Genomic DNA, 25,910 nt, shown 5'->3' on the forward strand with positions numbered 1-25,910 from the left:
CGGCGCAACATCCAGTCCATTCCTTCTCGCCGCGACATCGTGCCAACAGTTTATCCTTCTATTATACAGCGGTGCCCTCGTCTTCGACGTCCTTCACTTGCACTTTGAAGCGCTTCTGCGATATGCTCGTGGACGCTTCGTGCCGCGCTCTCTCGCGTATAAGCCGCGTGGCTAATGGTTTGCTGTAACCAGATCGATCGCTTATGCGTGTACCTATAGCCTACGACGAACCCTTCAGCTACGGCACCTCACTTCGGTCCATGCATTGGGTTACATTGGATTAAAACTTCCCATTGTAAAGATTTGCCATAATTTATCACGTGGGCAGATACTTCCTGCCTCGCCGTGTTTAGACAACTATGAGCTCTTGGAACTTTAGAAAGGTATATGGCGCGACAAATAACGCCGCAAGATTAGCACCCAAAGCCGCAACTTCCACAGAGGTAAGAGAAATCCATGCATTATCCCCCCCCTTCCGCCCCCCCCCGACTTTAATGATAGCTAAACGTTCCGCCTAGTAATATTTTGTAAGAAACTCTATGGTTGAACCATATCCTCAGAGATCAGTCGGGGGAGCATCATACTGGATTGAAGCCAGTGGCCAAAGCCGCTGCCGTTGCACCGCGATTGTGCTCGGTCGCTATGGGGTTATGCCGCTCGTGAGCACGAGGTTGCGATGGCCGATTTCAAATGGAGGCAGAATGCTGAAAACGTTCACGCCACTTTATAACTTGAAATCCTTGGGTGGTTGAAATGAATCCGGGCGACGGCATCCCTTATGATTCTTCCCTTATGATGCCTGCTGCTGCGGGAAGTTGCATGAATTCTCATAATTTAATTTGAGTCATGCACCCTCCCCCCCTTACCCCCAGTTCCCCGACAGAATGCACTGGTGTTACAAGGCTTTTTTTTCCGACTGAAAGAATGCCTTGCTAGAAAGATGACAACGACACATGCACTTTCTTCCGCAGTCTGAGCGCACCTACCTTGCACCTGGTGTCTACAAGTCACGTGGCCGGCATGTACGAGAGACGTCCGAGGTTTCGGCTGATCGACAACGAAGAGCCGTGCCACAAACGACACCTGCCATGCACACGCAGTGCGACGCTTTGTTGATGTCCGCGGCGTGTACGACTATGGGCCATACCAGGTTTATACAAGGAGAACGACGAATTGAGCAACCCTGGTGCAGTTTCGCAGATGCCGTGGCCAAATGACAAACATACTGCAGGGCACTTCCCGTTTCTGCTGCGTCGTCTGCTAGGTGCCGCTGTCCGCCATCGTCTGCTATCGTCTGCTGACAGGTGCGCGTCTACCGAGTGCGAGTCATACGCTTCACTATTTACGGCGAGTGGCCGACCAGCACGTGTTACCGATGGTAAGCTGTAGGTCAGTTAGACTCTGGTGAGACCCGAAACTGCGCAGACACGGGATGCGTAAACGGCGCATCCATTACGAGGAGCTTTAAATGCTTTCGCTTCTGTAAGCATGCATCGTAAGTAGTTTCTGCGCGGTCACTGCCCATACTCTTGCGTTCGAATGTGCTGTCTATTGTTAAGCTAATGTCTCTTGATTTCTTAGAGAGAGAGAAAGGGAAAGGAAACACAAGGAAGTTATTGATTTCTTAGAAATGTGTATCTTTTAATAGGAATGTGGCTCACCTACAGCGACCTTGTATTGTAGTGACCAGATACTAGCCAGAAAAGATATTGGTTCAGCTATTCTTGTACGCATCTTCTTTTTGACATTGTACAATAAAGCTTTGATTTATTTATTGATTGATTGAGGTCCAGACGGACTACACCGGAATATTAAAGGGAGTAAACTAAATCAGTTCAGGCTAACAAGATATTCTTTGAAAGCTTTATCTTCGTTAATTTCGCGGTAATATATTGATTATTAGAAGAGAAAGTGAAGGTCAAAATTCCATTTTCTTTCAGCTCGCGCCATAGCACGAGCATTGGCACTTCAGTGTGACGTCACGGGTATCGAAGTATATTGTATTTCCCTTTTCTTTCTTTTTGGTGTCGCAAAGTGTAATCTACAAAAAACAGATCAAATATTTTTCTCTCCTTAGTACCCCTTGAAGTTGAGCTGCATTGGCGAATTTTGCTTCTCCGACCTCAAAAAAAGGCGATTACCGGGGGAGTAAGCTTGGCAAGTAAGAAAAGACACAATAAAAGAAAATACATGTGGTGACACCAGCGTGAAGTTCCCGCACCATACCTTATCGCGATATCGTGGATTTTTTTACCAGCGTCTACGCTGATCCTGGTAATTGTTCTTTTCGGTAAATACAGGAGTGCACCGTTTTCTGAAGGAACCAAAAAACTCGGCGTCGCAAGTTTCGAGAACTTCACGCGCTACAAGAAGGGCCAAACGCTAGGAAACACTTACGAAATCCATGACGTCACACTAACGCACGGACGCTGTGGTTTTGGGGCGAAATCCGAAAAAAGGTACGTTCGGTGTACCTTATAAGTATAGCGTCATGTTCAGCCTAATTGATTATGCCCACTGCGGGACGAAAGTTTACCCCAAGCAATCTCCAATTACCCCTCTCTTGCGTTAGCTGAGTTCGATCTGTGCCGGCAACTTGCCTGACTAACCCCGTCGCCACCACCCTGCCGCCCTCGAGTACGTTTCTTTTTCTTCGGCACTCACTAAACCGTCACTGGAATAGACCACTCCGCTGTACACACATTACATGACCGGCCAAACTCTACTCCTTTCGTAACGTCCAACCATTGTTTCCCTCCAAATTATAGAAAACGAGATTTTGAAAGAGCGCATTACGGGTATAAACTGACGTAATGTTGTTTATGTCCGCCTATAAGGATGATGTAGTTCCTGTCTGCCTATACATAGTATGCACGTACGTCATTCAACGATACTCCGCGGCTTCCGGTTTATGGCAGCGCCATGTTGGGGAACCTATACGCCTATGCCAGCCTATGCGCGCGCCTGTTGATAAGGTACCCCAAGATGGCGGAAGGTAGTGCGGAAGCCGATGACAGCAGCGGATGTGACGACACGTGCATACTATGTATAACGATGTAACACTTCCACATTAAGGAAAATTAGAACAACTGTCTCACCTTTATTTCTGGACACGAAGAATACAGTTACGTAAAAAAATTAAAAGAAATGTTATTTGATAAAAGTTCAAGAATATAATGACGAATGGGCAAATTTGTTCGCTGAACTACCCACCACTGAAAACTCGCCGTTGAGCCACAAAAAACGCATTATACGATACGCACTGCGCCAAGTTGCCCGCACGTAAATGAGAATGTTGAAGTGTCAAAGATCGTCGCAACACACACGATACGTTTATCATTACAGGGTTAAAAGGACACGACAAAAAGAAAAAAAAAGAAAGCGCAGGACACGCGGTGGACACGTATCTCGTGGTTCCGTTTCATTCTCTCGCATTTAGAACGAGGCGAGATAGAGTAGCTATAACGACGGCGTATCAGAAGCTGCATTGCGTTCGCAACCTTCAGCCGAACCACCGGCGGCCGTCCCTACCGGCTGAGTTATCGGGAACGCCCCCCGGCGTAGCCATAGTTCATTCAGAACGAGGTCGTGCACGCCGAAAAAAAGAGGCGCGCCAAAGACGCGGCCGAGGAGGACGTAACGAAATAACGGTGCAGTGAGTGCGAACACAACGCGTAGATTTATTGAGACACGTCCATGAAAACAATTTTTGGGGCGGTCTAAGTTCGACCTACAGCAGAAGGCAAAAAACAGAAGACCAGATAAGGTTGCAAAAAAAAAAAAGGAACAGCGGATAACAGTTTTCGCTCATACGTCAGCAGACACGTCATCGTCGTTATGACCGTTGCATATACATTCAGTACAGTCAAGTCGCTCGTCGGATTCCAGCTTGAAAAAGGAGACAGCTTCAACTACGCTAGTCGACGCCCTTTGTGTCTGCAGTGTGGCGAAAAGAAATAAATACCGGAAAAAAGAATTGTGTTAGGCCGAGCTCAGGACGCTGCGCGAACGGTCAAGGCCGTTCCTTCGCTCCGACAGGCAGTGGCAGACGACGAAGCTGAAGATAGCGGCGAACTTTTGCTCTAATTTGAGCGCATATCGCCATCAATACGTCCCGACAGGTATTCCCATCTTCTGCAGCAGCTTACAGGTAACAAGATAGAGAGAAGAAAAAGAAAGAATAAAGAATGGACAGTATCCTTCAGCGTGGGCAAATACGCGCGCCATCTTTTTCAGATCGAGACATCTCCGATTTGTCGCAGCAGTAAACAAATAAATAAATCGGATATTCGTAGAACGCCTTCATGCCGCTTTCTCTCTCCCCTCGAATGAGCCGACGCCTGTGACGGGTCTCGGCATCTTCCTGCTTCCCATGCAGGCAAGAATTCAGCGGCCAGAATGAATCACAGGCGAATGATTCCTGCTGGCCTTCGCTTTGGCGAGTTTTTTATTTCTCCCGCCAGACTTCCTGCTGTCTATCGTGAGACCCCGCGCATCGCATGAGGCCCACAGCCGCTATAGTTCAATGCGGCGAACGAAGGTTGGACTGCAGTGCGAACAAACGCGACAGGTTACACAGAGGTTAGCGCTGAGCGCCGAACGCAGAACGGTACCCTCCGCAGACCTGAAGCGCGAACGTTCGGAAAAACGTCTCCGCGCGTTCTACGTTAACGAAGTCCGGTTGCACAGCGCAGGCAAATTTTCACTCCCCGTGCGTGTGAATTCTCTCTCAAACTATTCAATCCCCGATTGATAATGCCCTCGGGATTAGCGTACCTCACCAATCGTGCGATTTCGTCATTGCTTTCAGTGAATTAACCGACGCAGGGGACAGTTTTTAACGCCTTTTCAGCGTCAGCGTTCAGCAAGCGTCGATCCGGTCACCAAACGCATGGTTTCGCTCACACATTCCAGGCTCGGACTTACCAGACATAAAAGCACGTGATAAATAAGGTCCGACCCGCAACCCCCCACACACACGTAGCGAACGGCGCGTTGAACCTAAACTTGCGCTGGCTCTCTGAGACAGGTGCGTCTTTGGGGAAACAAGAAAGATGACAGAGAACAAAAAGGGCGTGACCCGTCCTTCACCTAGAGGAGGAGTTCACGCGGAGAAGGCCAGTGCTGGGCGCACGCTTTAGCCGCGTAAACAAACACAACATCCCCGGCGGCCGCCGGACAGAGATCTCGTTCGCTACGAGCCGCACCGACTGGTTCGCTACGCGGACCGGATTGCGACGTCAGCCCCGAGCAACGGCGACCGCCGTACCGAATCGTGTCATGACAGCCGCGAAGAAGAAGAAGCAAAAAAAGGTTCCGAAAACACAGCGCTTAGCGCGGTCGCCGAAAACGATGTGGAAATGCACTCAAGCAGAGACGGGCGACAAACGGCGCTCACCTTTCCGGGCCTGGGCACGGGGTTGCGGCATTGCTTGACCGTCGGCAGACTGTTCTTGACGATGATCTTGTGCTCCTTGTACCAAGCGTCCGCCAGAGGGTCGACCACGAGCAGCTTGGTTTCGTTGGGCACTGCCTTGATCCGCTCGACCACCTGTTTGTGGTTCTCGTTGGAGATGTTGATGCCGTTCACCTCGACGATGCGGTCCCCTTCGCGCAAGCCGGCCAGCTGCGCGGGGCTTCCTTCGTCGATCTTGCCCAAGTACTGGCCGGGCTTGGACTTCTCGCTGTGCAGGTTGAAGCCGAAGCCCTCGTAGTCGGGCCACTTGACGACATGGCACAGCCGGATTGCCGGAGCGTCGGGCGACAGTGCAACGGCCGACATGGCTTCGGAAATACTGCTGCGCGTTCACGAATGCTGCCGCTGCTTGATTTCGGGGACGAGCGCGCGGAAATGTCGCACGCGCGCGCACGCACAATCCGGCGTCGGGAAAGCGCGAGGTGTCGCACAGGAATAACGGACGGACGGTGCGCGAGGCTCGGGCTCGCGGTCGCGCACTTGCACGCACACCTCACCACACACACACGCACAGCACGGCCGATCGGCGCAGGCGACGCGAATTCACAGGCACCCCGGATCGGCTAGGCTCGCGAGGCGACCAGCTGCTGACGACGAAATCCAGCGTCCCACCGACAAAAGCCGCCGCTGGTGGCGCGAACGACGAACGACGCGCTGTCTGCTGCCGCCCTCTGTGTTGCTTTGAGAGAATTAAAGTTTATCAACAGAAAGGCTCACCTCGTGAGGCCTGGCCAGATCTGGCGGCGTTTTGCATTTCTTCGCCGCCAAACACAAATGGCGCTGCATTAGTGTGAGAATAAAAGACATGCACAAGTTAAAAATCTTCATTTTTATATGCCTTGTTAAATATATTTTTTTGGAATTAATTTTGTAAATTTTATGTAATAATTTAGATCTATTTTGGATTGTAATCATTGAGTAAGAAGTCGAGCCACGATTTCGCACTTAGCACAAAGCGGGAAATTTGATGTTGTAGTGCGCATCAACACAATGTTTTCATTACCTGGTCTGTACAAAACATCACTTTTCTCAGTTTTTCGACTGTGCTGACGGTCCTGCCTAGCCTCTGTGAAGCTGAAAGCCATTGCAACTAATATATCACTGTTTACATTATCTCGTAAGAATGCACGAGAAATGCAGGAAATGACTGGGCGGAGGTTGTTTACCGCGGAACAAGGAATGCATTTTACCTGAAGGTATACGTGCTTCGATTTCACCCATTAATGAAAAGCCTAGCGTGTCTCGCGATTCCTGTATAGTCGTCACCCAAGTGATAACGCCTGCCTTATCGGCGAATTCACACTCGTAAGCGCGCACTTTAACCTACGCAGAGCAGATGACAGCTCTAAAAGCTCAGTTGGCTAAACAGATGAAGCTTTCGGAGCAGGTCTAAGTGAATCGAGCAGCTGTGAGGTTAAATTTTACTGTCTTTGCTGATCACTATAAAATCCGCAGGGTCTAATTAAGTGAAAATTCTTCCGGGAGAATAAACCGCGCGAGTTGACACTTGAATTCAATATTAAAATACGGGGAAAAAAGAAAACACCACAGGAACAGAAGCAGCGCCTTGTTTCTGTCCTACGTCTCTCTTTCACTGCGTTTCACTCCTTTCTTTCATGCTAATGCGTGGCGCGTTCAGCGGTTATAAAACACTGCAATGGCGACCTATGCTTCTGAGAACATGTTTCGTTACGTTTTGTTTAGTGGGCGATAGAACGTTGGACTTCTACTAAACGGGGTTAACTTGGCTTATTAAGCACTGGGGTACAACAATAGGTGTAACTACATGGCGGTATGAATGCACAGTGTTCAGACAGCAGTGTCAAGGTGATGGAGCGCCTGACGCAACTTGATTATTTCGTTAGTGTGCTCGTAGTTTCAAGAGGTGGAGGAGGGTTACGGAAACAGAGGAAGTGGATGATTCGGAAACAGCGCTCGACCAGCGTGCAACGCATCGCAGGGGATGGTGGCGCCATCTCTCAATCTGCCTTGTAACAATTACCGCGCGAGCACTAAAAAAAAAAGAGAGAAAGAGAGAGAAACGTAACGTTGCACAGGATGGGGGCACCACGTCTCGCTTCTTGTAACAGTGGCGTTTCAAGCGCCTCTCCTGTTTAAAAAGGGATCAGTAACAACTGCTTTACTATTGGTTACCGCGCGCCCATGGCAGCAATGTTACAGTTACAAGAATACGCGCTGCTGTGAGTTTTATTCTCTCGTTCTTTTTTGTTTATTAATAATTCTTTGTAACAATTTTTACGGATACAGTTACTCTCCGAGTTTCGTCCGAGAGAAACAATACCATTGCGGGTTAATTCATACTTTTCGCTGCGTCGCGTACAGCAATTTCTGTTTTCTCCGTGCCAAAATAACTTTATCACGCAGCACTTCCAATCGCTTGCTACTGCGTATCATTAGCACGGAACAGCATTGAACAATTGTTTATTGACGCTCTACAAATCTGTATGTTTAGGAAATATGGTATTTATTATGTTTTTATATGCAATCTGAAAAAAAAAAATTCCCTCTAAGCAACAAATGAAACAGCATGATACAAAAACACATACTATAATACGCGCATGGATTTCCTTGTGACTTACATAAGCAGCATTTTTTGGCAGTATTCAATAAATAAATGACACTTTATTTTCAAGAAGACAACAAAAGGTATGCATAAATATGCGCATCTACTGGTCGCGTAATTTGGTTAGTAGCCGGACCAGTATATATATATATATATATATATATATATATATATATATATATATATATATATATATATATATATATATATATATATATATATACCTACCCGCCGTGGTTGCTCAGTGGCTATGGTGTTAGGCTGGTGAGCACGAGGTCGCGGGATCGAATCTCGGCCACGGCGGCCGCATTTCGATGGGGGCGAAATGCGAAAACACCCGTGTACCTATATTTAGGTGCACGTTAAAGAACCCCAGGTGGTCGAAATTTCCGGAGTCCCCCACTACGGCGTGCCTCATAATCAGAAAGTGGTTTTGGCACGTAAAACCCTATAATTTAATATAGACCTACCAACGTAAGTGCACACACATATATTCAACATTAAACCAACATAAGCTCACACCATATCTGCACATATAAGTGCAGAGGCCTTGCATGCTAGTCCAAAATTAGGTGCAATTTTCATCTCAAGGGGCCATTACGTTCTATGTTTCAGTTCACTTAAATTCTGTTAGTCTCTCACAGTAAACCCAGTATATGACGACTGACCAAGTAAAAGTTCATCATCATCATCATACTCACCATCATCATCATCATCCTATTCATGTCCACTGCAGGACGAAGGCCTCTCCCTGCGATCTCCAATTACCCCGGTCCTGCGCTAAGCGATTCCAAATAGCACACGCAAATTTCCTAATTTCGTCACTCCATCTAGTCTTCTGCCGTCCTCTACTGCGCTTCCCTTCTCTTCGTACCCATCCTGTTATCCTAATGGTCCGACGGTTATCTAGTCTGCGCATTGCATGACATGCCCAGCCCCATTTTTTTCTCTTAATGCCTACTTTAACTCTTAGACATTAAGAGGTAAAGTTAAAGCAAGTTAAATAGACACTCTTGGTGGGACCAGAGGTTGCTGCTCGCTCTGCTGTTCTGCTCACGAATTCCTTGATGACATCTTCTAAATTGAGAAATGACGTCCTTTGGTTGTGTGTATGAAGAATCAGGAGGCGCGACAGCCTCCTCCGAGTCATTCGATTGCGCAAGTTCGTTTTTACTAGAACGCACAGCACTAAAAGAGCGCCCCCTAGTAGCGACAGATGCAGGTATGGACAGCAGAAGTTGGACATATCCTACGACCTGATCTAGCAACTCGCCAATAGTTTCTGATTTCTTCTGGGTGATCTGCAAAACGCTGCAGGGTTGTGAGGAAACCAGCGTCGCATAGAAGAGTTGGTACACTTTTGTCGCGTGAACTCCTCTCTTACTTTCCTTAAGTAGAACACTCCATATCTGAAACAGATGAATTAGGTGAGTGGTCGCAACTTCTACACTAGAGTCTTTCCTTCCTGCATTAGCTCCTGCTGTTATAGATACCGGCTTCAGAGGGCGCGAACGACTGCCGCTTTTCACTTTATATAGTGTTTACCTGATACAGTGACGTTCCAATAATTCTAGCTCGAACAGAATTCTGGGTCCCGTCACAGCAGTACGCATTTAAATTCATAACATGCAACTCACGATATTTGAACACATAAAGGCATGAGACGGTTATTAAAAACAAAATCTCGTTTGCGCCTGCGAGTTAATGCGGAAGCATGATGTCCGAATACAAAGTGATATTCCGGTCCAACGACGCGCGCATTTTTGGTTTTTAACGCGATAGCGTTAAGGAGCTCGTGTCGCAGAAAAGCCGGTGTCGTCGGCGTCGGCGTTTTGCGGCGTTGACCGAGAGCGATAAATCACGGCAGGCACTCCATAAATAAAAAGCATCTTCCAAGATGGGCTGGGTGGGAATCGAACCAGGGTCTCCGGAGTGTGAGACGGAGACGCTACCACTCAGCCACGATTTCGATGCTTCCAAAAGGTACAAACGCGCCTCTAGTGAATGCGGTGTTGCCTTCGAAACGAGCCGTGGAAAGTTATACTGTGGTGTATATCGGTAATTATGAACATGTAACTTACAGAAGTCGCAATTACACGAGTAGCGAAGTGCGTTTCGCTGCATTTCTTCTGCGCTTTCCGCACACGGAGAGCCATCTTGCGGCTAACACAGAAGACCCCCTCCTCTCCATGTACGGCGCTGCCCCGACAGATGGCGCGCCACGAGCGCATTGGAGCTGTCGCGGCTCGGACTCTCCCCCCTGACAACGCTTCGCCTTGCTCCCTCTGTAGAATCAAGCGTCCTTCCTTTCTTTAGATCACTATCTCTCTATCTCTCTGCCCGTGCCGATCACGGCGTTTGGCTGGCGTGCATCATTTCCCCCTCCGGGATACCGAGTTCTTTGGTTCGCTCCGCTTGCTCAGGCGCACGTTTCGTTGCTGCGCCGGACGCCGCGTTGCTCGACCATATGGCTCGACGCTCACCACGTCTGATGCGGGGCGCCTCGTAAGTGATGGCTGCCCTGTAGCCCATTGTCTTACACCCATTGGCGGGTCGACGGGAACGCTGTCGCGTTCCACTCTTGAAGGCGAAGCTTAAGCGTCCTCCAATTTTTTTTTTATTGCGCCGAATTTGGAACACAGAAAAGGACATGACATGCAAGAGCGTGTTGTCCCGTTCGGCGCTTTGTGTTCCAAAACAGAACGCGTTAAGAAAACATGCACCACCAACTATTTCAATTAAGTCGCAGCACTTCCGCAGCTATACGGCGCACGCAGTGACGCTCTTTCTTCTTTCTTTGTTAGCTGTTTTTTTTTTCATTGCTATGCCCAGGGTCTCCGGCTTGTGCTCGAGGAATTTCTGCGCATATGGACAGATACCACGTGACGCCGAACACGCCTATAAGGCAGCGTACCTGCAGCTCCCTTCGCGTATTGGCGAGATGGTTGCTTCGTGCGCAGGCACTATTCCAACAATTTGAACCACGATTAGCGCAGAAATACATTTAAACCGACGTAATTTGGGCCATCAGTGATGATGACTGGGGCTAACCGGAGTGCTTCGCGGCATTGATACCCCGAATGACTCCATGGCCGCTGCAGCGAATCTCCTTATCGACATCGCAGATGCGCATGTTACTAACCGCGGCCATCATAGCCAATCGTGGTGCGTTATGAACTGAAGCAAGCTTCTCCAGTGCGAGTTCTTTAGCGCGTTATCACTCTCGATAGGCACAAACGCATTCATACGCTTCGCTAGTATGCCTTCGCATTTCCGCGTTGAATATCTTATCTTTATGGCTAACGTCAAAAACGTGTCATTCTGTTGTTTAACTAGTAGAAATTTATCTGTGCGCAGCAAGACTTTGTAGCTCTTTCTTGTACAAACTAGGTAGTGCTTATTTAAGTGTGGGATATTACAGGCGGCTTTAGTTCTTGTATAAGCTGTGTTTTTCCGTTCTTTTTGTATGGCTTGATCATTATATAGAGCGATGTGGAACTTCAAAAAAAAAAGAAAGAAGAAACGAAAACAGTGTGGTGATAGTGTGCTGCCAATTCTTTGACAAAGGCGGCGAAGGACACCTCAAGCCTTCATTTGAACAACCTTTCCCTCTGCCTCCTGTTACACTGTACTGTTACGAAGCAAAACAATTTGTCAATCCCGTCGCGGCCATCGCGCGGAAAAAAAGAACTTTGCGGCGAGGCCTGCACTATATGCAGTTGCAATGCGACAAATCGAGGATTACAGCGTAACTTTGTATCGACATATGCACCCCCACACAAGTCACTACCTAAAGAGCAGGAGCGATTCCTCCGAGCTCTACAGGTTAATACATTCCCCCACCCGACCAGAAATAACCACATAGCCCCTACACAATTCTCTCCGCAATGCCGCTTCCGCGCAGAGCCCGGGTCCCTCAGGCACATAGTAGGGGGTTGCAGAGCGGCACCATTAAATCCTCCGAACCCTTACCCCACTAATGAGCTTTGGGAGAGAGCCTTGGCCAGCTCCGACGTCGAGGACCAGCAATGGCTGATTGCGAGGGCCCAGGACGCGGCCCGAGCTGAAGGCATTCTGGAATGAGGACGCCTCTGCAAAGCTGCATTCACCCAATAAATATGTTTATTCGCTCTCTCTCTCTCAAAGGGACTCCCGCTATTTCAAGCCCTCGTCACCACCTTGATGCTAATATCTAGAGCAGCAGGTGAGAAAAAAATAGTATTTGACGAAATCGGCGAGATTCTTACAACAGGGACAATTTAAAGGGGCCCTGAACCACTTTTTATCGAAGGGGAGAGATACGTTTGAAGTGAAGATAGGCTACTTCAGAACCACTTTGCCGCAAAAAGTACTGCAATGCGTTCAGCAGAAGCGGAGTTATCGGCAATCAAACAAAGCCTCAGCGGTTGCTCCCCTTCCTCCTCCAATGCCTTGCACTGCAATGGCTATGGCGGAGACGTCACCGTGGCGCGCAGTTCAAATTTCCGATTTGGTGCCTATGCCGCGCTAAACGTAAGCCAAACGCGGCTCTCCTCAGAGAGCCGCGGTGCGCTTAGCCACTGGACTCCTGGCGACACCTCGCGGCATCGATGGTGGAGGCGAAGCCTTGCGCGCCGCTGCTGCGGCGCTACCGAGAGAGGGCGCTCGCTGGTGTGACGTCACGCTAGGGGGATAAATGGGACTACAGGTCGGCTCCTCGCAGTGGTCGGCGCGCTGCCTTGCGCTATGTCGGATGATGTATAGCCATAAGTTTAACAAAGGGCAACCATGTCCACACCATCAGCCGAACCAAGGCGCAGCCAAGGGTATTGCTTTCGCAATCCTCCAGGCTTAGCCAAGCTAAGCCTTCAGCCAACTTTTTTTTACTATTCTTCGTGGCGGCGGGCTTACGATAGGTTTCTTTGATATCGTCCTTTAGGAATTCTATTTTTTTGCATCATGATACCCCCCCCCCCCGTTCGTGGCCAACCCGCCACGTTGGTTTTTTGCCATTCTTGAAGGACTCATCGTCGTCGTCATCATCATATCGAACAGCGCGGAAGAAGAAGAGAAAGCCCACGTTGGCGTGTTTCCGCAGGCTATCAGCGAAACAGGGAGAAAAAAACTAAACAAGAAGGCCTTTCAACCCGACAGGAGTGGACATGCGGCTGACCGTGAACCGGCGTCCCATCCTGGTGTTGCTGGCGTCCGCGGCGGCAGCGTTCGGCGCCGTGGCCCTGGCCGTGCTGCTGGTGCGCAGGATACGCATCTTCCTCGCGGGCGAAGTCCTGCTGACCCAGGATCGCGCCTCGTACACGGTGTGGCTCGAGCAGCGCCTCCCCGTCACCCACGACGTGCGCCTGTTCCGGTTTGCCCTGAACAGCCCCAAGCAGGTATGCGCAGCCCACCCTTCCATTGTCAAGAAAGTGCTTCCTGCCCTACTTGACTTCTGACAGGCAGCTGAGAGCGCGGCTGTAAGCCCCGCATTGCTTCTTCAACCTTTTTGTTATTTTTTTCCGCCCTACTTTCCTTCTCTCCCTTATCTTTTTCTCTCCACTCCCCTTTCCCTGTGCAGTGCTGTTGAGGTGTCCTTCTCTGAGAGACAGTTACGGCACTGCACTTCACTCTTCCTCTCCTTCAAAAATCACTACACACACACACGCGGGTGCCCCGCCACTACCACGTCCTGTCCTATCCTCGAACCCCCTCCCCCTTCTCTCTGCCACGGCGGCCGCATTTCGATGGGGGCGAAATGCGAAATCACCCGTGTGCTTAGATTTAGGTGCACGTTAAAGAACCCCAGGTGGTCAAAATTTCCGGAGTCCTCCACTACGGCGTGCCTCATAATCAGAAAGTGGTTTTGGCACGTAAAACCCCAAATATTATTATTATATCCCCCTTCTCTCTCTTGAGGAGGAGGTTTAAACACGAGTTCGGCGAGCATACGTCTGGTTAGGCAGCATGTCCGAAAAAAAAAGCAGTATCAAAGGGTTTATAGTTACAGAGCGGATTGGCGATTCGCAACTCGCGCGAGTTCCGAAACGTCGATTAACCACCACTGGGAACAAAGCATCCACACGAGTTGTGAAACATCGATTCAATTTTTGCTTCGTCAGTGACCAGAGGCCTTCGCTTTTTTTTCTAAGCCTGTAATAGGAGCGCTTGTCTAAATAACTAAATAATTGGAACGAATCTTGTTATAATACTTTTGTTGATTCTGATGACAACCTCCCGAGTCCAGTACTGTAAGATTTGCGGTATAAGGGGTACGGGAAAGGCGATAAGATTGACGGAAAATGCGGCAAACAATAGGTTGTGAATTCTTTAGCACGTAGAATGAATAAGAGTTTTTTTTTGTTTTTTTCTCTCCCGTATGTGTACGTGCCACTGCCCAACGACGTCTCCACTCGTCATAAGTGTTAGGGTGCATGGCAGATGGAACTGCGCACAAGTGCTACTTTCTCAGGATCACTGCTTTCCGCGGTTCAGTGTCACAAGTGAACTGTTAGTTTTGTTGTTATTCCTTGTTGAACGAAAGAAATAGTGAAAATGGCCTCCCCCTCCCCCCCCCAAAAAAAAAGAAGAAAAGGACAAGTGAAAAACCTTCGAGACGTTTCGGCTGCTGTACGGAAGGAAGCCTTGTCCACAGAAAAATCGCAATTTAAGAACAACGAAACCCTATCATTCTAAGCGAAACGACTATTCGGCAATTTCAAACATTCAACTCTGTAGCTTAACACGGCTTGAATGGCAAGGGCTATTCGGCCAGTCTTCGAAATTTCGAGAACTTGCTCACCACTAACTGCATGTTAAGCGTGAACATTTCCTTCTTGACAGCAAGCAAACAATCGCCAAAGTTTCAAAAAATAACATAGTTTATGGCCTTTCGAGTCCCCTACGGGTCTCTCGTTCAGCTAAAAGCGAGAGAAGTCGGCCCTTGCCTTATATACATGAAGATGGCGCAACGATCTGGTGTATATTTCTGGTAGATTTCCACGTGTCCGATTCAGTGCTCGTTTCTCCTATGTACGATACGCGCAGTCTTGACAGGGAATCTTATATATCACTCCGGAGTGACGTTCACGTTCCAATGGGTCTTTCACGGGGACCAATTGGCTTCTTAATTTCTATGATGGCACGTGTGCGACTTGTACGTCATAATTCTTGCCAGCGTTTCGCTTTCTGGGAGGCCCTGTGGAGCGGCGTTCCTGCTGACGTGGAAGTTGGCGAGGGTAGCCATTATCAGCGAGATAATTTTTTATTTTTTTTTGAAGACCCACCATCGTGCGGATTCGTCTGAGCAAAGACGGAAACGCATGCTTGAACAAAGAAGTCGCCACGGAGCGTTTGTGACCCTTGGGATGCATCGAGGCAGAACTTAGGTACTTGCCCGAAGGTTCGGGCTTCCTATATACAGTTGTAGAGCAGCCCCCGGAAGATCGTCGTACAAGGACGTCGAGAAAGGCAATTAGTCAGTTGCTTTCTTCTTCATTCAAAAAAGTAAAAAAAAAAGTGATCTCGCTGGTAATGGCTACCCTCGCCTGGCTGGACTACCGCCAGAGCCAACAAGCGTGGCCGACGCCCAAGCAGGCTGGTCAACGAAGCACCATCGAAGAAGGCATCGTTCAAGCCAGCTAGAGACCAAGGCATCCTATAGCTACTGGACGCCGGAACCACGTATATTCTCCGGTAAAACAGAGGAAAACGTCGGTGACTGGCTGAGACACTACGAAAGAGTAAGCTGGCATAACGGTGCAGTACGTTAGCGCAGCTTGTGGACACGGTCAAAGTGGAAATTGGGCAAACAATCCAGAGCTGCTTGCTTCAAGGCCAAGGTAGGTAGGTGGGTCTTCTTTCTTATTCCTGGAACTGTAAGACGCACTCGAGGTTGTTTTCAACATCACAAAGCTGAGGTTGAACGTGCCGAGGGTGTAAAGCCCGATGGTCGGGAGGCACGATGGATGCTGACCTCGTAGGAGAATGACGCCCGTGGTCTTCCTTCTGGCAGGCAGGCAGGCAGGCAGGCAGGCAGGCAGGCAGGCAGGCAGGCAGGCAGGCAGGCAGGCAGGCAGGCAGGCAGGCAGGCAGGCAGGCAGGCAGGCAGGCAGGCAGGCAGGCAGGCAGGCAGGCAGGCAGGCAGGCAGGCAGGCAGGCAGGCAGGCAAGAGAGATCTCGCTTTTACGCGAACAAGAGACCCGCAGGGCACTCTAAATGTCATAAACAGTCTTTGTTTTCTCCAAACTTTGCCAATGTGTGTTTGTTGTCAAGAATAGAATGTACATTCCTCGCCAGACAGTGTTCCGTCGAACCCTGGACTATGAGCGTGAATATGCTTTCCTTAATATATTTTCGATAACAAGTTTCGATAAACTTGGGCTCTACATGGAGAGCAGCAGAATCGTCGGACACGGGACACGAAGCTTTTGAGCAACAGACGCGCATGTAAAGATCACAACGGGGCACTTCTTGAGCCCGTCCACCTCGGACCTGTCTCGTGCGTAACAGCCTTCGTTCCTCCTCTTGCAGAAGCTGGGCTTTCGGGTGGGCGAGCACGTGCTGCTGTACGCGCGCATCGGTGACCGCACGGTGATGAGGCCGTACACGCCGGTCAGCCGCACGGATCAGCGGGGCAGCTTCGACATCATGGTGAAGATCTACCCGCCGGGCGTGTCCAAAAAGCACCCCATCGGAGGGATCATGAGCCAGTACCTGGACAGCCTCCAGCCGGGAGATCAGATAGAGGTACGAAAACCCGGTGGCCTCGCGTGGCTCTCTTCCAGTGGAAAGTTGGGTCTGGCTATTCGATAACACTTGCACGCTTAACGTGGCATAGGACGGGCGACAAGGTGCAGAAGGGCAACTGGGCCACGAGCAATTACTGTACAGTTATATTCATAAGGGATCGACGACTAGGGGAGTGGCGGGGCCCAGAACCTGTCGTTAGACCTTAGCGAAAGTGAAAAGACCACGATTTATAGTGATAGATGCGATCATGCTGTAGGAAATATTACTTTAAAATGGGCTTAGAAAATTGCATGATGATGATGATGATAATTTATTGGCGTACCCTTTGAGCGAGGTGGTGACAGCTATAGTCACTTAGCCTACTTGAGTTAACGAGGTATGCTATACATGCATATTATTCTAGCGTTGCTTAAACAATCTCCTTTACCTTCTTTTTCTTCCTCAAAATTTCTCTATCTACCTTGTACCAATGCCTGTGACAGATCCGGACGTATCAATCTTCTACCTGCTTTCTTTTACCGCAAATATTTCTAAACGTCTCTCGCTTATCTCGACGGCTGACCGGTTGATGCTTCCGTCCACTTTATCTCCAAGCGCTTCTGGAAGGTGTACGTTACCTCCGGGTCTCGATGGGTGAATACCTTCGGATTCCGTTAGTACGTGCTGGGTAGTCTCCGTAATTTTGCTGCGGCAAACACGGGCCTCATCTTGTTGCGAATGTTTATTCCGGTATGTTCTTGTCCTTAAGCAACCAGCTCGTGCCTTAGGTACTTCCCTTTGTGTTATCCTACAGATTTTACCTTCTGATTTCCTTCTCGCCATTCTTGTAAATCTCCATTTTTTTTGTTTCCATTCCTTGCGTTCAAGTTACTTTCTCTGTTTCTCTCACCCTCTCTCTGATGATTCCTGGTTAACTATTTACACTTTCAATTACCCTGTACTTGGTTGCCAGTTTTCTTGGCCTCTTCCTCTATTCTGTGTCCACGTTTTTCAAGTACAGATATGCTTGTGCACTTTAGCTGCCCATGTATTCTCATTCATGTCCCAAAGTCTTTCTTCAGAACTAATTTTTCTCTGCGCTTTTCTGACTTCAAGAAGAGGGCCAACCCATGGCACCCTGCACTGCTTCATTTATGGTTTTACCGTGGGGCTCCCAAAGCCAACCGGCCTACCTATCTTTGGTTAACTTCCAACGCTGACAAGATATCCTATTTTAAGCGCAGAATGGCATTTGCGAACGTTAGCACCGACACCATTACCTGTTTCCCAATTCCACGCACCACGTCATATTCATTGTCAACCCAAAGTGCTGTATGTTTCATTACTGCTGCTTTCTACTTCTCATTTATTTTCCCATGAAATTGATGAGGACTTGAGTAAGTCCTTCCTTCGTTTATGTATGCGCCGAGATAGGTATATTGCTTGACTATGGGTATAACTTGCTCTTGAACTGATACCATGTAATTACTCGCCTGTTCTCTAAAGATTATAATTCTCGATTTATCTGTGTTAAACATAAGGCCTAGATTTGGTGCGGCGTTGCCGCACACACTCGCAAGTGTCTTTAAATATTTTGCTTTGTCAGCTAGTAGCATATGTCCTCCGGATAAATCAGTCTGGGGACCTTCTGTTGCCCATTTCTCCATTACGCGCGTAGGATAAATCAAATCCTAACTCGCTGTTTTCCGGTCATCTTTCTATGCCCCTAAAATAAAACGTGAACAATAGTGGACACAAAGGACATCCTTGCTTCTGACCTTGGTAAATTTCCGCCATATCATTACGTTCTCGGCCTTCCCATACAATATCTCCCTCAGCAGCTACGCAAAATCTTAATCTATCGTGATCACAAATCGCGCAAAACACGGTGAGTACTGCTGCTTGCCGAGGAGCTTTGACGTTACATGAGAACACACTGTACGTAAGCCAGCTGTTATTTAGTGTGCCATACTTATTTTTTTTTAAATTGTAGTTTTTGTATTATTGGGCATTTGAGTTTTATTTTATGCCTGTTGCTATACTCCATCTCACAAGTGGCCTGCAGGGTTGCAGAAGGTACGAGGCACACACAAGCAATATCCTTGCTCAGAAGAAAATAGTTCCGGGCGTAGCTGTGTGATTAACCGCAGGGTTAGATAGTTTTTTTTTGTTTGCTTGGTACAGGATAAATTACAGCCATGTGTGGCATGTCTGGACCGTTGCGCATGCCAGTCGTATACTGCAAATTTAGCAGCCGCTGAGCAGACGACGCCGCGCGGATTAACACATCTCGAGGGGCACTCGGCCTTCCTATTGGCTAAGAAGTCCTGCAGCTTCCACAGTGCTGCACACGACTTGTGAGATGGAATACAGCTCAAAGCAGCACGCTTAAAATGCAGTGAAGCATTCAACTATCATCGGCTACCAGCTAGAAAATCTAATTCTTTCTTGCAAACTAATTGAGAAATCGCCTATTCGTAGTCACTGCAGCATAGCTTTAGCGCCCTGGCCATCTATTTTATTTTATTTTGTTTAATGCATACTGCTAGCCGTATATGTAAGGCTGTAGCCCGCGTAGCTATATTTTTCATGGAGCGCAGCCATTGTGTTGTCAATACATAATGCGCAAAAAAATTATGTGTTATGTCTTCGAGCAGTGACCGGAATGACCAGTCTAGAGGAACGTACGAAAAGAGTTTTCGTACCTGGTCCTACGGTCTCTTCGATTCGCCGTCGCGTAGTGCCCGGAAATTCCCGAGACTACGCATACCAACGCCTACTGGCTGAAGGCAGCGGCGTGGGTAGTCGTGGGCAGTACGGGAATCTAACAGGATGTTTCCGACTTGCCATTGTTTTTCCGCATCGAATGAAGGTCCACACCCTCTAATTTCAAGCAGAAACACTAGCAGGTGCCTGAGCGGCCTAAATGACTTACTATAATGCTTTCTTCAACGAACCAGGGTTCGAATTCACGAAGCTTTTCTTTCAGAAATGCTCTTTGGCACTGACTGGCTGCATTCGCTAATAATATGCCCTGCATCAGGATTGGCTAGAACTTGCTCTCAGGATTAATTCTAGCCTAAGGGCTCTTTTTGCGAATACGATACTAGTTTCGTATCATAACTTGTTGCTTGGCTAGTTGGTTCGTTCTTCTTATTATTATTCTACATTATTAGCATTAATAGGGTAAATATAAACCGTGTAAGGATTATAAATGTAGAGGGCAATTGTGCTAGCACGTTCATCTGGGCCCATATTCACAAAAAAAAAAAGAAATCTGTGGCGCTATAGTTCTTTGTAAGACAAAATTCAAGCCTATCCTCGTGCCGGACACATTAGTGAAGACGGCTGGCCAATGGAAAATAAAACTTGCGAACAATGAGATTCGGGAATCTGGCCCAAAGCAGGATCACTAATATTATATCCAACAAAAATAACATGGTGCATGCAATGTTATTACAAATGAGTAATCAAAGCGTGAACATGAGGACATGACCTGTAAACATTAGACTCCAAATAAATTAATAAATTTGACATAATATAACCCAATTTATTCTCTAAAATTTAACAACTACAACTGCATCCATTGTCTAAAAAAATCTGAGTGCAAAATGAAGGACGCATCCAGAAGGTGGCACGTTGAAATTTAACTAGATGATTATTAGACTATTACTTCAAGCGTATACTCCTCTGACCAGAATAAGTGTCGGGGATATGTTCAATTTTATGTTCGGTTCTTTTTACCGATGTGCCCACAAGGAACGGGAAAATACCTAATTTTGTTTAAATATCCTCTCAATTGGTGAAAGCAGTATCTCCATGCGCGTGAACAGAGTGATACTTGTAATACTTGTACGCTAACTTGTACTTGTATGATACTTGTAACGCTAACGCTCCTCTTGCGTAAACATAAAGATGAATATGTAATATCGTGTGGTGGTCTGGTCAGTTGGTCACTTTAATATTATCTTGTGCTATTCAGAACGCATATGAAAGGTTTTTTTTTCGGCTGCAGAGGGAAGAATAGTCCATATCACATAATGCCAATTCCCTCGAAAACTACGGTAATAATTAAATATTAAAGTGGCGGCCAAATTCACGCCTCAGTGACGGCTCCTTCTGAACAAGAAAACACTGATCACAGAGACTATGCTTCACGGAGACTATGGGAGCCGGAAGTAATTACTGAAGCCGAAAACGCGTCATGGCCGCCATGTTTAGGACACCGCCTATTAAAATATTTCTATTTGGTTTGGCATGCATCTTATCTCGTACCCGATATTAATATTTCATTTAGGAGCTCTCGAGTTCATTTTAAGAATAATTCAAGACAGCTACCAACATGGGGACGTACATGAGATCTCACGAGGATATTGATTACTCTAAATCTATGTGTTTATACAAGCTGTCTCGGGCTTGAAGGTTTGCAAAATGGAAACACTAAATTAATTTAGCCTGATAAAGTATTCTTTCAAAATTCTATCTTTGTTATTTCTCCAGGATAGGGTTATTATTCGGACAGAAAGTTAAGATCGGAGTACTATTTCCTAAAAAAAAAAAATTGCACCGAAATCCCAGCGCTTGAACGTCACTGTGACGTCACGGATGTCGATGCGCCTTCTCGTACTCTTTGGCCGTTGGGGCGCGACAACGGTTGTTCAAATTTGCTACGCTCGGTCTTTAGCTCTAGTTTCATAGAATGTAACCCATCTTTACAGACAAAAAGAATTAACCAGGCCGAAGCAGACGACGTTCAAGGCCGTGACGTCACAGCGGTCCAGTGCAGGAACTCCAAACTGGAATCTCCACCCCCGTCCTTGGTTTTTGCGTTTCTCATGGCTTATGAAGCCTCCTATCGGAATAAGGGTGTTCTTTTTATGCGTTGTAAAGGGGTATATTTAATAATTTGGCTGAAATAGCTTTCCCGTTTGGCATCCCTTCAACCAACTCCTGCCCGGTCGCAGATCCAGGGCCCGAAGGGTCGCTTCGTTTACGAAGGGCGCGGCCACTTCGCCACCGCCGACGGCCGCCGGATGGCGCTCGTGACTCGGCTTGGATTGGTGGCGGCCGGAAGCGGCGTCACTCCGATGCTGCAGCTGCTGCGACACCTGCTCGCCGACGCCGTCGACCAGACGAGGGTGATGATGATCGACGTCAACCACAGCGAGGAAGACATCATCGCGCACCAGGAACTCGACGACTACGCCAAGAGCAACCAGGCCTTCAGGTCTGTGTGGACGAGCTCGCCGGGCGAAAGACAGCCACGGAATCGGCAGGCTTTGGCTGCGTTGATGTAGGACTCGGCACCGTTACACGATGTCGGGAGGCAGCAGGTAGCATTAGTTATTGTGACAAAACGAAAAAGAAAAGCACACAGGAATAAATATCGACGAAACATTGAAAGTATACAGCAAAAGGCACGAGCGATCCATAATCGGCAAATACTGAGAAAAAAAAAAAGAACCTATATTGTTCAGATAAAGATGACAAAGTGTTCGAAATATCTGCTGAAGTTGTTGGAAACCTCTGCACAAGTTAAAAGCAGAGAGAGGCGGAAACATGAACAGGCACGAGCGGTGTTATTGTCAACTGCAACAATGCAAAACACAAGAACACACAAAACAAGGGCAGACGCTGGCGAAACAAACAACAGCCGCACAAACATACGCACCGTGCAATGGACCCGTCTTCCCGTCACGTAATTATAATTGCAGTGTTTTGAATGCTTTTGGTTTAAATCACCACTATTAGACTTCTGCTTCGAAGAAAGTTTAGGAGGAAATGGTATTGGACGAAGCATAGGGTTTCTCACAAAATTTACAAGAGAGAACATCGAAGCTCCGATCGTTGAGGTAGCGTAGGAGTGATCCGTGCGAATTCAGTAGATTGGCCTATAATCCTCATGCCCGAGGCTTCAGACGATCCTGTGGCGACGTTTGTAACTTTGTATCTGTACGAATATCCGAAGAAATCGTATTTTTGTATACGCACGAAGGCAATACGTTTCGACGCACAAGCATAATCGTTACGAACGTCCAAATTTATAACGCAGTACAAATGAGTTTGAAAATGATCGGTTTGCAAAGTGGCCAAACCGTTTGTAGCAAGAAGGACAAAATTTTAGAGAAAAATTCATGTGTTATTACCCACCTTTCTCGTGCTGACTGACCCGCTATATGTATGACTGCAGCTGCCGTGGACGCTAGCGCCACATTTCCTTCTAGAAATTTTCTGTCAGAAACATGAGGAACTAAACGACGCACAAATAGAGAAGGATATCGAAGTGGTTTCCATGAGGAAATTCAATGGGAGGCTGGAATTTCGATTCTTCTTCCTATAGCTCGAAAACTGCCGCCAGCCACTCGTCAAGTGCAGCTCAACTCGCCGCAGTGACTCAGCGGTTATATGGGCGCTCTGCGTGTGGAGCTCACATTCGGTCGTGGGTTCCGGGCCCTGTGCCGGGCCCGGGCCCTGTGCCGCATTTCAACGGGTTTGAAATGCGAAAACACTCGTGTACTTAGACTTGCGTTAAGTCGACTTTCAGCAGCCCCAGGTAGAACCTTCGTACTAAGGCATTTTATAGCCTTATTCACGTCGCTATGGAGAATACAACCTTCTAAGACCCATTGTGCGATACATTGAGCATTGCCTTCACCTTTTTTTTCAGAGTTCACTCGGGAATCACTAGGCAAAAAATTCATTCTTGGTACAAGGTACCGTGCATGTGTAACTGTAAGGAAGTGGTGTATTCATAGTGTCATAGTCTTGTTATCCGCCTTCGAGAAATTTTACACTTAATTGATCTAGACCTCTGTGTCGTCACAGACGGCGGAAAACAAGCTTGAGGTGTGTTTCGTTATCACTGACATTGCGTGGAAACACCGGACGCGGCAGCAACATGGCAATTTAAGTGCCATTTTAATATCTGCGTTTAGGCGACGAAATGAAGTTTCTACCATAGCAACCACGTAGAGGTAGCGTTTTTTTAAAACACTTATACACGCAGATGCAGCGTTCAGTACCTAACCGCGATATATACATTTTAAAATTTGCTTTTTTTCACGTTTTTAACATATAACAGCAGACAATAAAAAGAAACCTTGAAGAGCGATTGTGGCCCACAGCTGTATTCCGGTCTCGTGGGGGATATACCCAACGAATCAACTGCATGCCGCTCAGATCACAGTTAGCTTTAAGCTCACATTATCTGCACGCAGCATACGGCATGTGCTGAGCCGGCCGCCTACGTACGAAGGCATGCCGGGATACGTGCCAGGGCCCCTGAGCCTGGAAATCATGACCGAGCACCTTCCTCCGCCGGACTCGGGCACGATGGTGCTCTGCTGTGGACCCCCTCGGCTCATCGCCGACATCTGCGCGCCGGCCCTCAGGGACATCGGGCACAAGCCGAACAGGGTGCTCTACTTTTGAACGACACAGCTCGGTCACCGAAGCTTCCTTTTTTTTTGTCCATTACAAACTGCGCTGTTGCTTTCGGGATCGATGACGAAAGAATACTCCATCGAATAAACACTTTGTCTGTAGAAGACTATATTATTTTTGTCCCGCGTGAACTGTGTGGTTGGCTTTTTTCTGTTTTTTGATGAGGAAATCAAACATTTCCTCGAATGCAGAATCGTTGGCCTATTCCACGATTCCGCGCTCATGCCAAGAGAAACATCTGTAGAAATTATAGGGAGCAAATTTTTTTACGAAAGATTTGAGTTAACTACGCAGTAGCAGGTTCATTATTAGAAGAGAAGCGGAAGTGCAAACTTGCATTTTCCCGAAATTTCGTGTGACACCATGGATTACAAAGTACATTTCTCTGGTTTGGGTGGGTTGGGGGCCTCTGTAGAAGTATCAACACCGGCTTACGTCATAATTTGGCTCCTGCTGGAATTCCTCCTGGAACCTCCTGGTCCATTCCTCCTGGAACGAGGAATGGACGGGTCGCCGTCTTTGAGAAGTGAACAGTCAGCGCGCACTGTTATCGAAGCGTGGTTCAGAGGGCTACACGACAGCCTATAGAAGCCTGGTTCAGCTTCTCACAGTCGCTACAATGTACCCATCTTTCTTACATGTAACGCATTCCTTTGAAATCGGTTAAGCGGTCGTCTGATGAGATTGCTTCGGCGTTTCGCGTGTACTTGAATGAGGAAATCGAAGTTCTCCCCTAGCTAACACTTGCTCTTAGACTGGTCTGTGAAACACACTTCGTTTGCGTACTTTGCTTCTTTTGTGCCCCTGACATTTGACCCGTGTTCGCCGTGATTCCTAGGGCGCTAAAGGAAATTGACCTGGCCGAAAACGTTTACAATCTCGAATATTCAGTCAAAGAAACAGTCAAACGCGCGAAAAAAAATGGCTGTGGCTTAGCTAAGGTTAAGCCCAGGATGCGAAGCATACTAGCCTTTATTTTAGTTGTTGAACCACTGTTTAGCCTGGTGAACTGCTGTTGCTTGGCTATATTTGGTTCGGCCAGACGAAGAAACAACTCATGCGTTACTCTGCTTATTCCTTTATTTTCAAACCAATAAATACGCTGTAGTGATCAGTAGTAAAGTAGTGGCTCTTTGTTTGAACATCGCTTATCTCGTATTTTCTCGCCACATTCCTGTGCAGGATCAAGTCCAAGCTGCTACCCCAGTGGGTCGTTGACTTCGGCTGTAATGAGCACAAATCGAGAGAATATCTTGACGCTATCAATATCACCGCTCTTTTATACAGCGCTCTTTTATACAGCTGTTATGACGCTAGTGCCCTAGCGGGAGGAACGGGAGTTAGGCCGCAGCACCGGTTGTGCGACCGCAGGCGAGCGCAAGAGTTGAGCCCGGCTTGCAGCTGTTGTGACGTCAGTGCCCTAGCGGGAGGAGCGGGAGTTAGGTCGCAGGCGAGTGCGCGAGCTGAGACCCGGCTATGTAGCTACGCGGCGTAAGCGAGCGCACGAGTTGAGCATCCGCTTTTGCAGCTGTTATGACGTCATATGGTAGCTACGCGGCCGCGCGCTGCGCAGCAAGGAAGAGCGTGGTTGTGCGGCTAGTATGCTTCGCATAAAAAATTGGGAGAGACACTAACTCCCCGTATTAGAAGTGCACCTTAAGTTGAAGACCACGCTTCACTTGATTTAAATGACGTCTGTGGTCA

The 25,910-nt window shown here is 47.8% G+C and overlaps 2 protein-coding genes across 2 annotated transcripts in view; one reads left to right on the forward strand and one right to left on the reverse strand.

The window, feature by feature from the left end:
- Positions 1-6,100, reverse strand: part of LOC135919858 (putative PDZ domain-containing protein PDZK1P1) — a 163,446-nt gene extending 157,346 nt beyond the window's left edge. Inside the window, exon 1 of the mRNA XM_065453834.1 lies at positions 5,399-6,100. Within this exon, the coding sequence (XP_065309906.1) occupies positions 5,399-5,782 (384 nt within the window). The 5' untranslated portion in view covers positions 5,783-6,100. The remainder of the gene's footprint in view (positions 1-5,398) is intronic.
- A 6,975-nt stretch (positions 6,101-13,075) lies between these two features.
- LOC135919849 (NADH-cytochrome b5 reductase 3-like) lies at positions 13,076-24,317 on the forward strand. Its single transcript, XM_065453809.1, has 4 exons — positions 13,076-13,432; positions 16,566-16,781; positions 21,728-21,990; positions 23,981-24,317. Exons 1-4 carry the CDS (start codon positions 13,202-13,204, stop codon positions 24,192-24,194), a joined length of 924 nt encoding a protein of 307 aa, XP_065309881.1. The 5' UTR covers positions 13,076-13,201; the 3' UTR covers positions 24,195-24,317.
- Positions 24,318-25,910: the final 1,593 nt, after the last annotated feature.

The sequence above is a fragment of the Dermacentor albipictus genome, chromosome 9 (assembly GCF_038994185.2).
Source record: "Dermacentor albipictus isolate Rhodes 1998 colony chromosome 9, USDA_Dalb.pri_finalv2, whole genome shotgun sequence".
Taxonomy (NCBI): Eukaryota; Metazoa; Arthropoda; class Arachnida; order Ixodida; family Ixodidae; genus Dermacentor; species Dermacentor albipictus.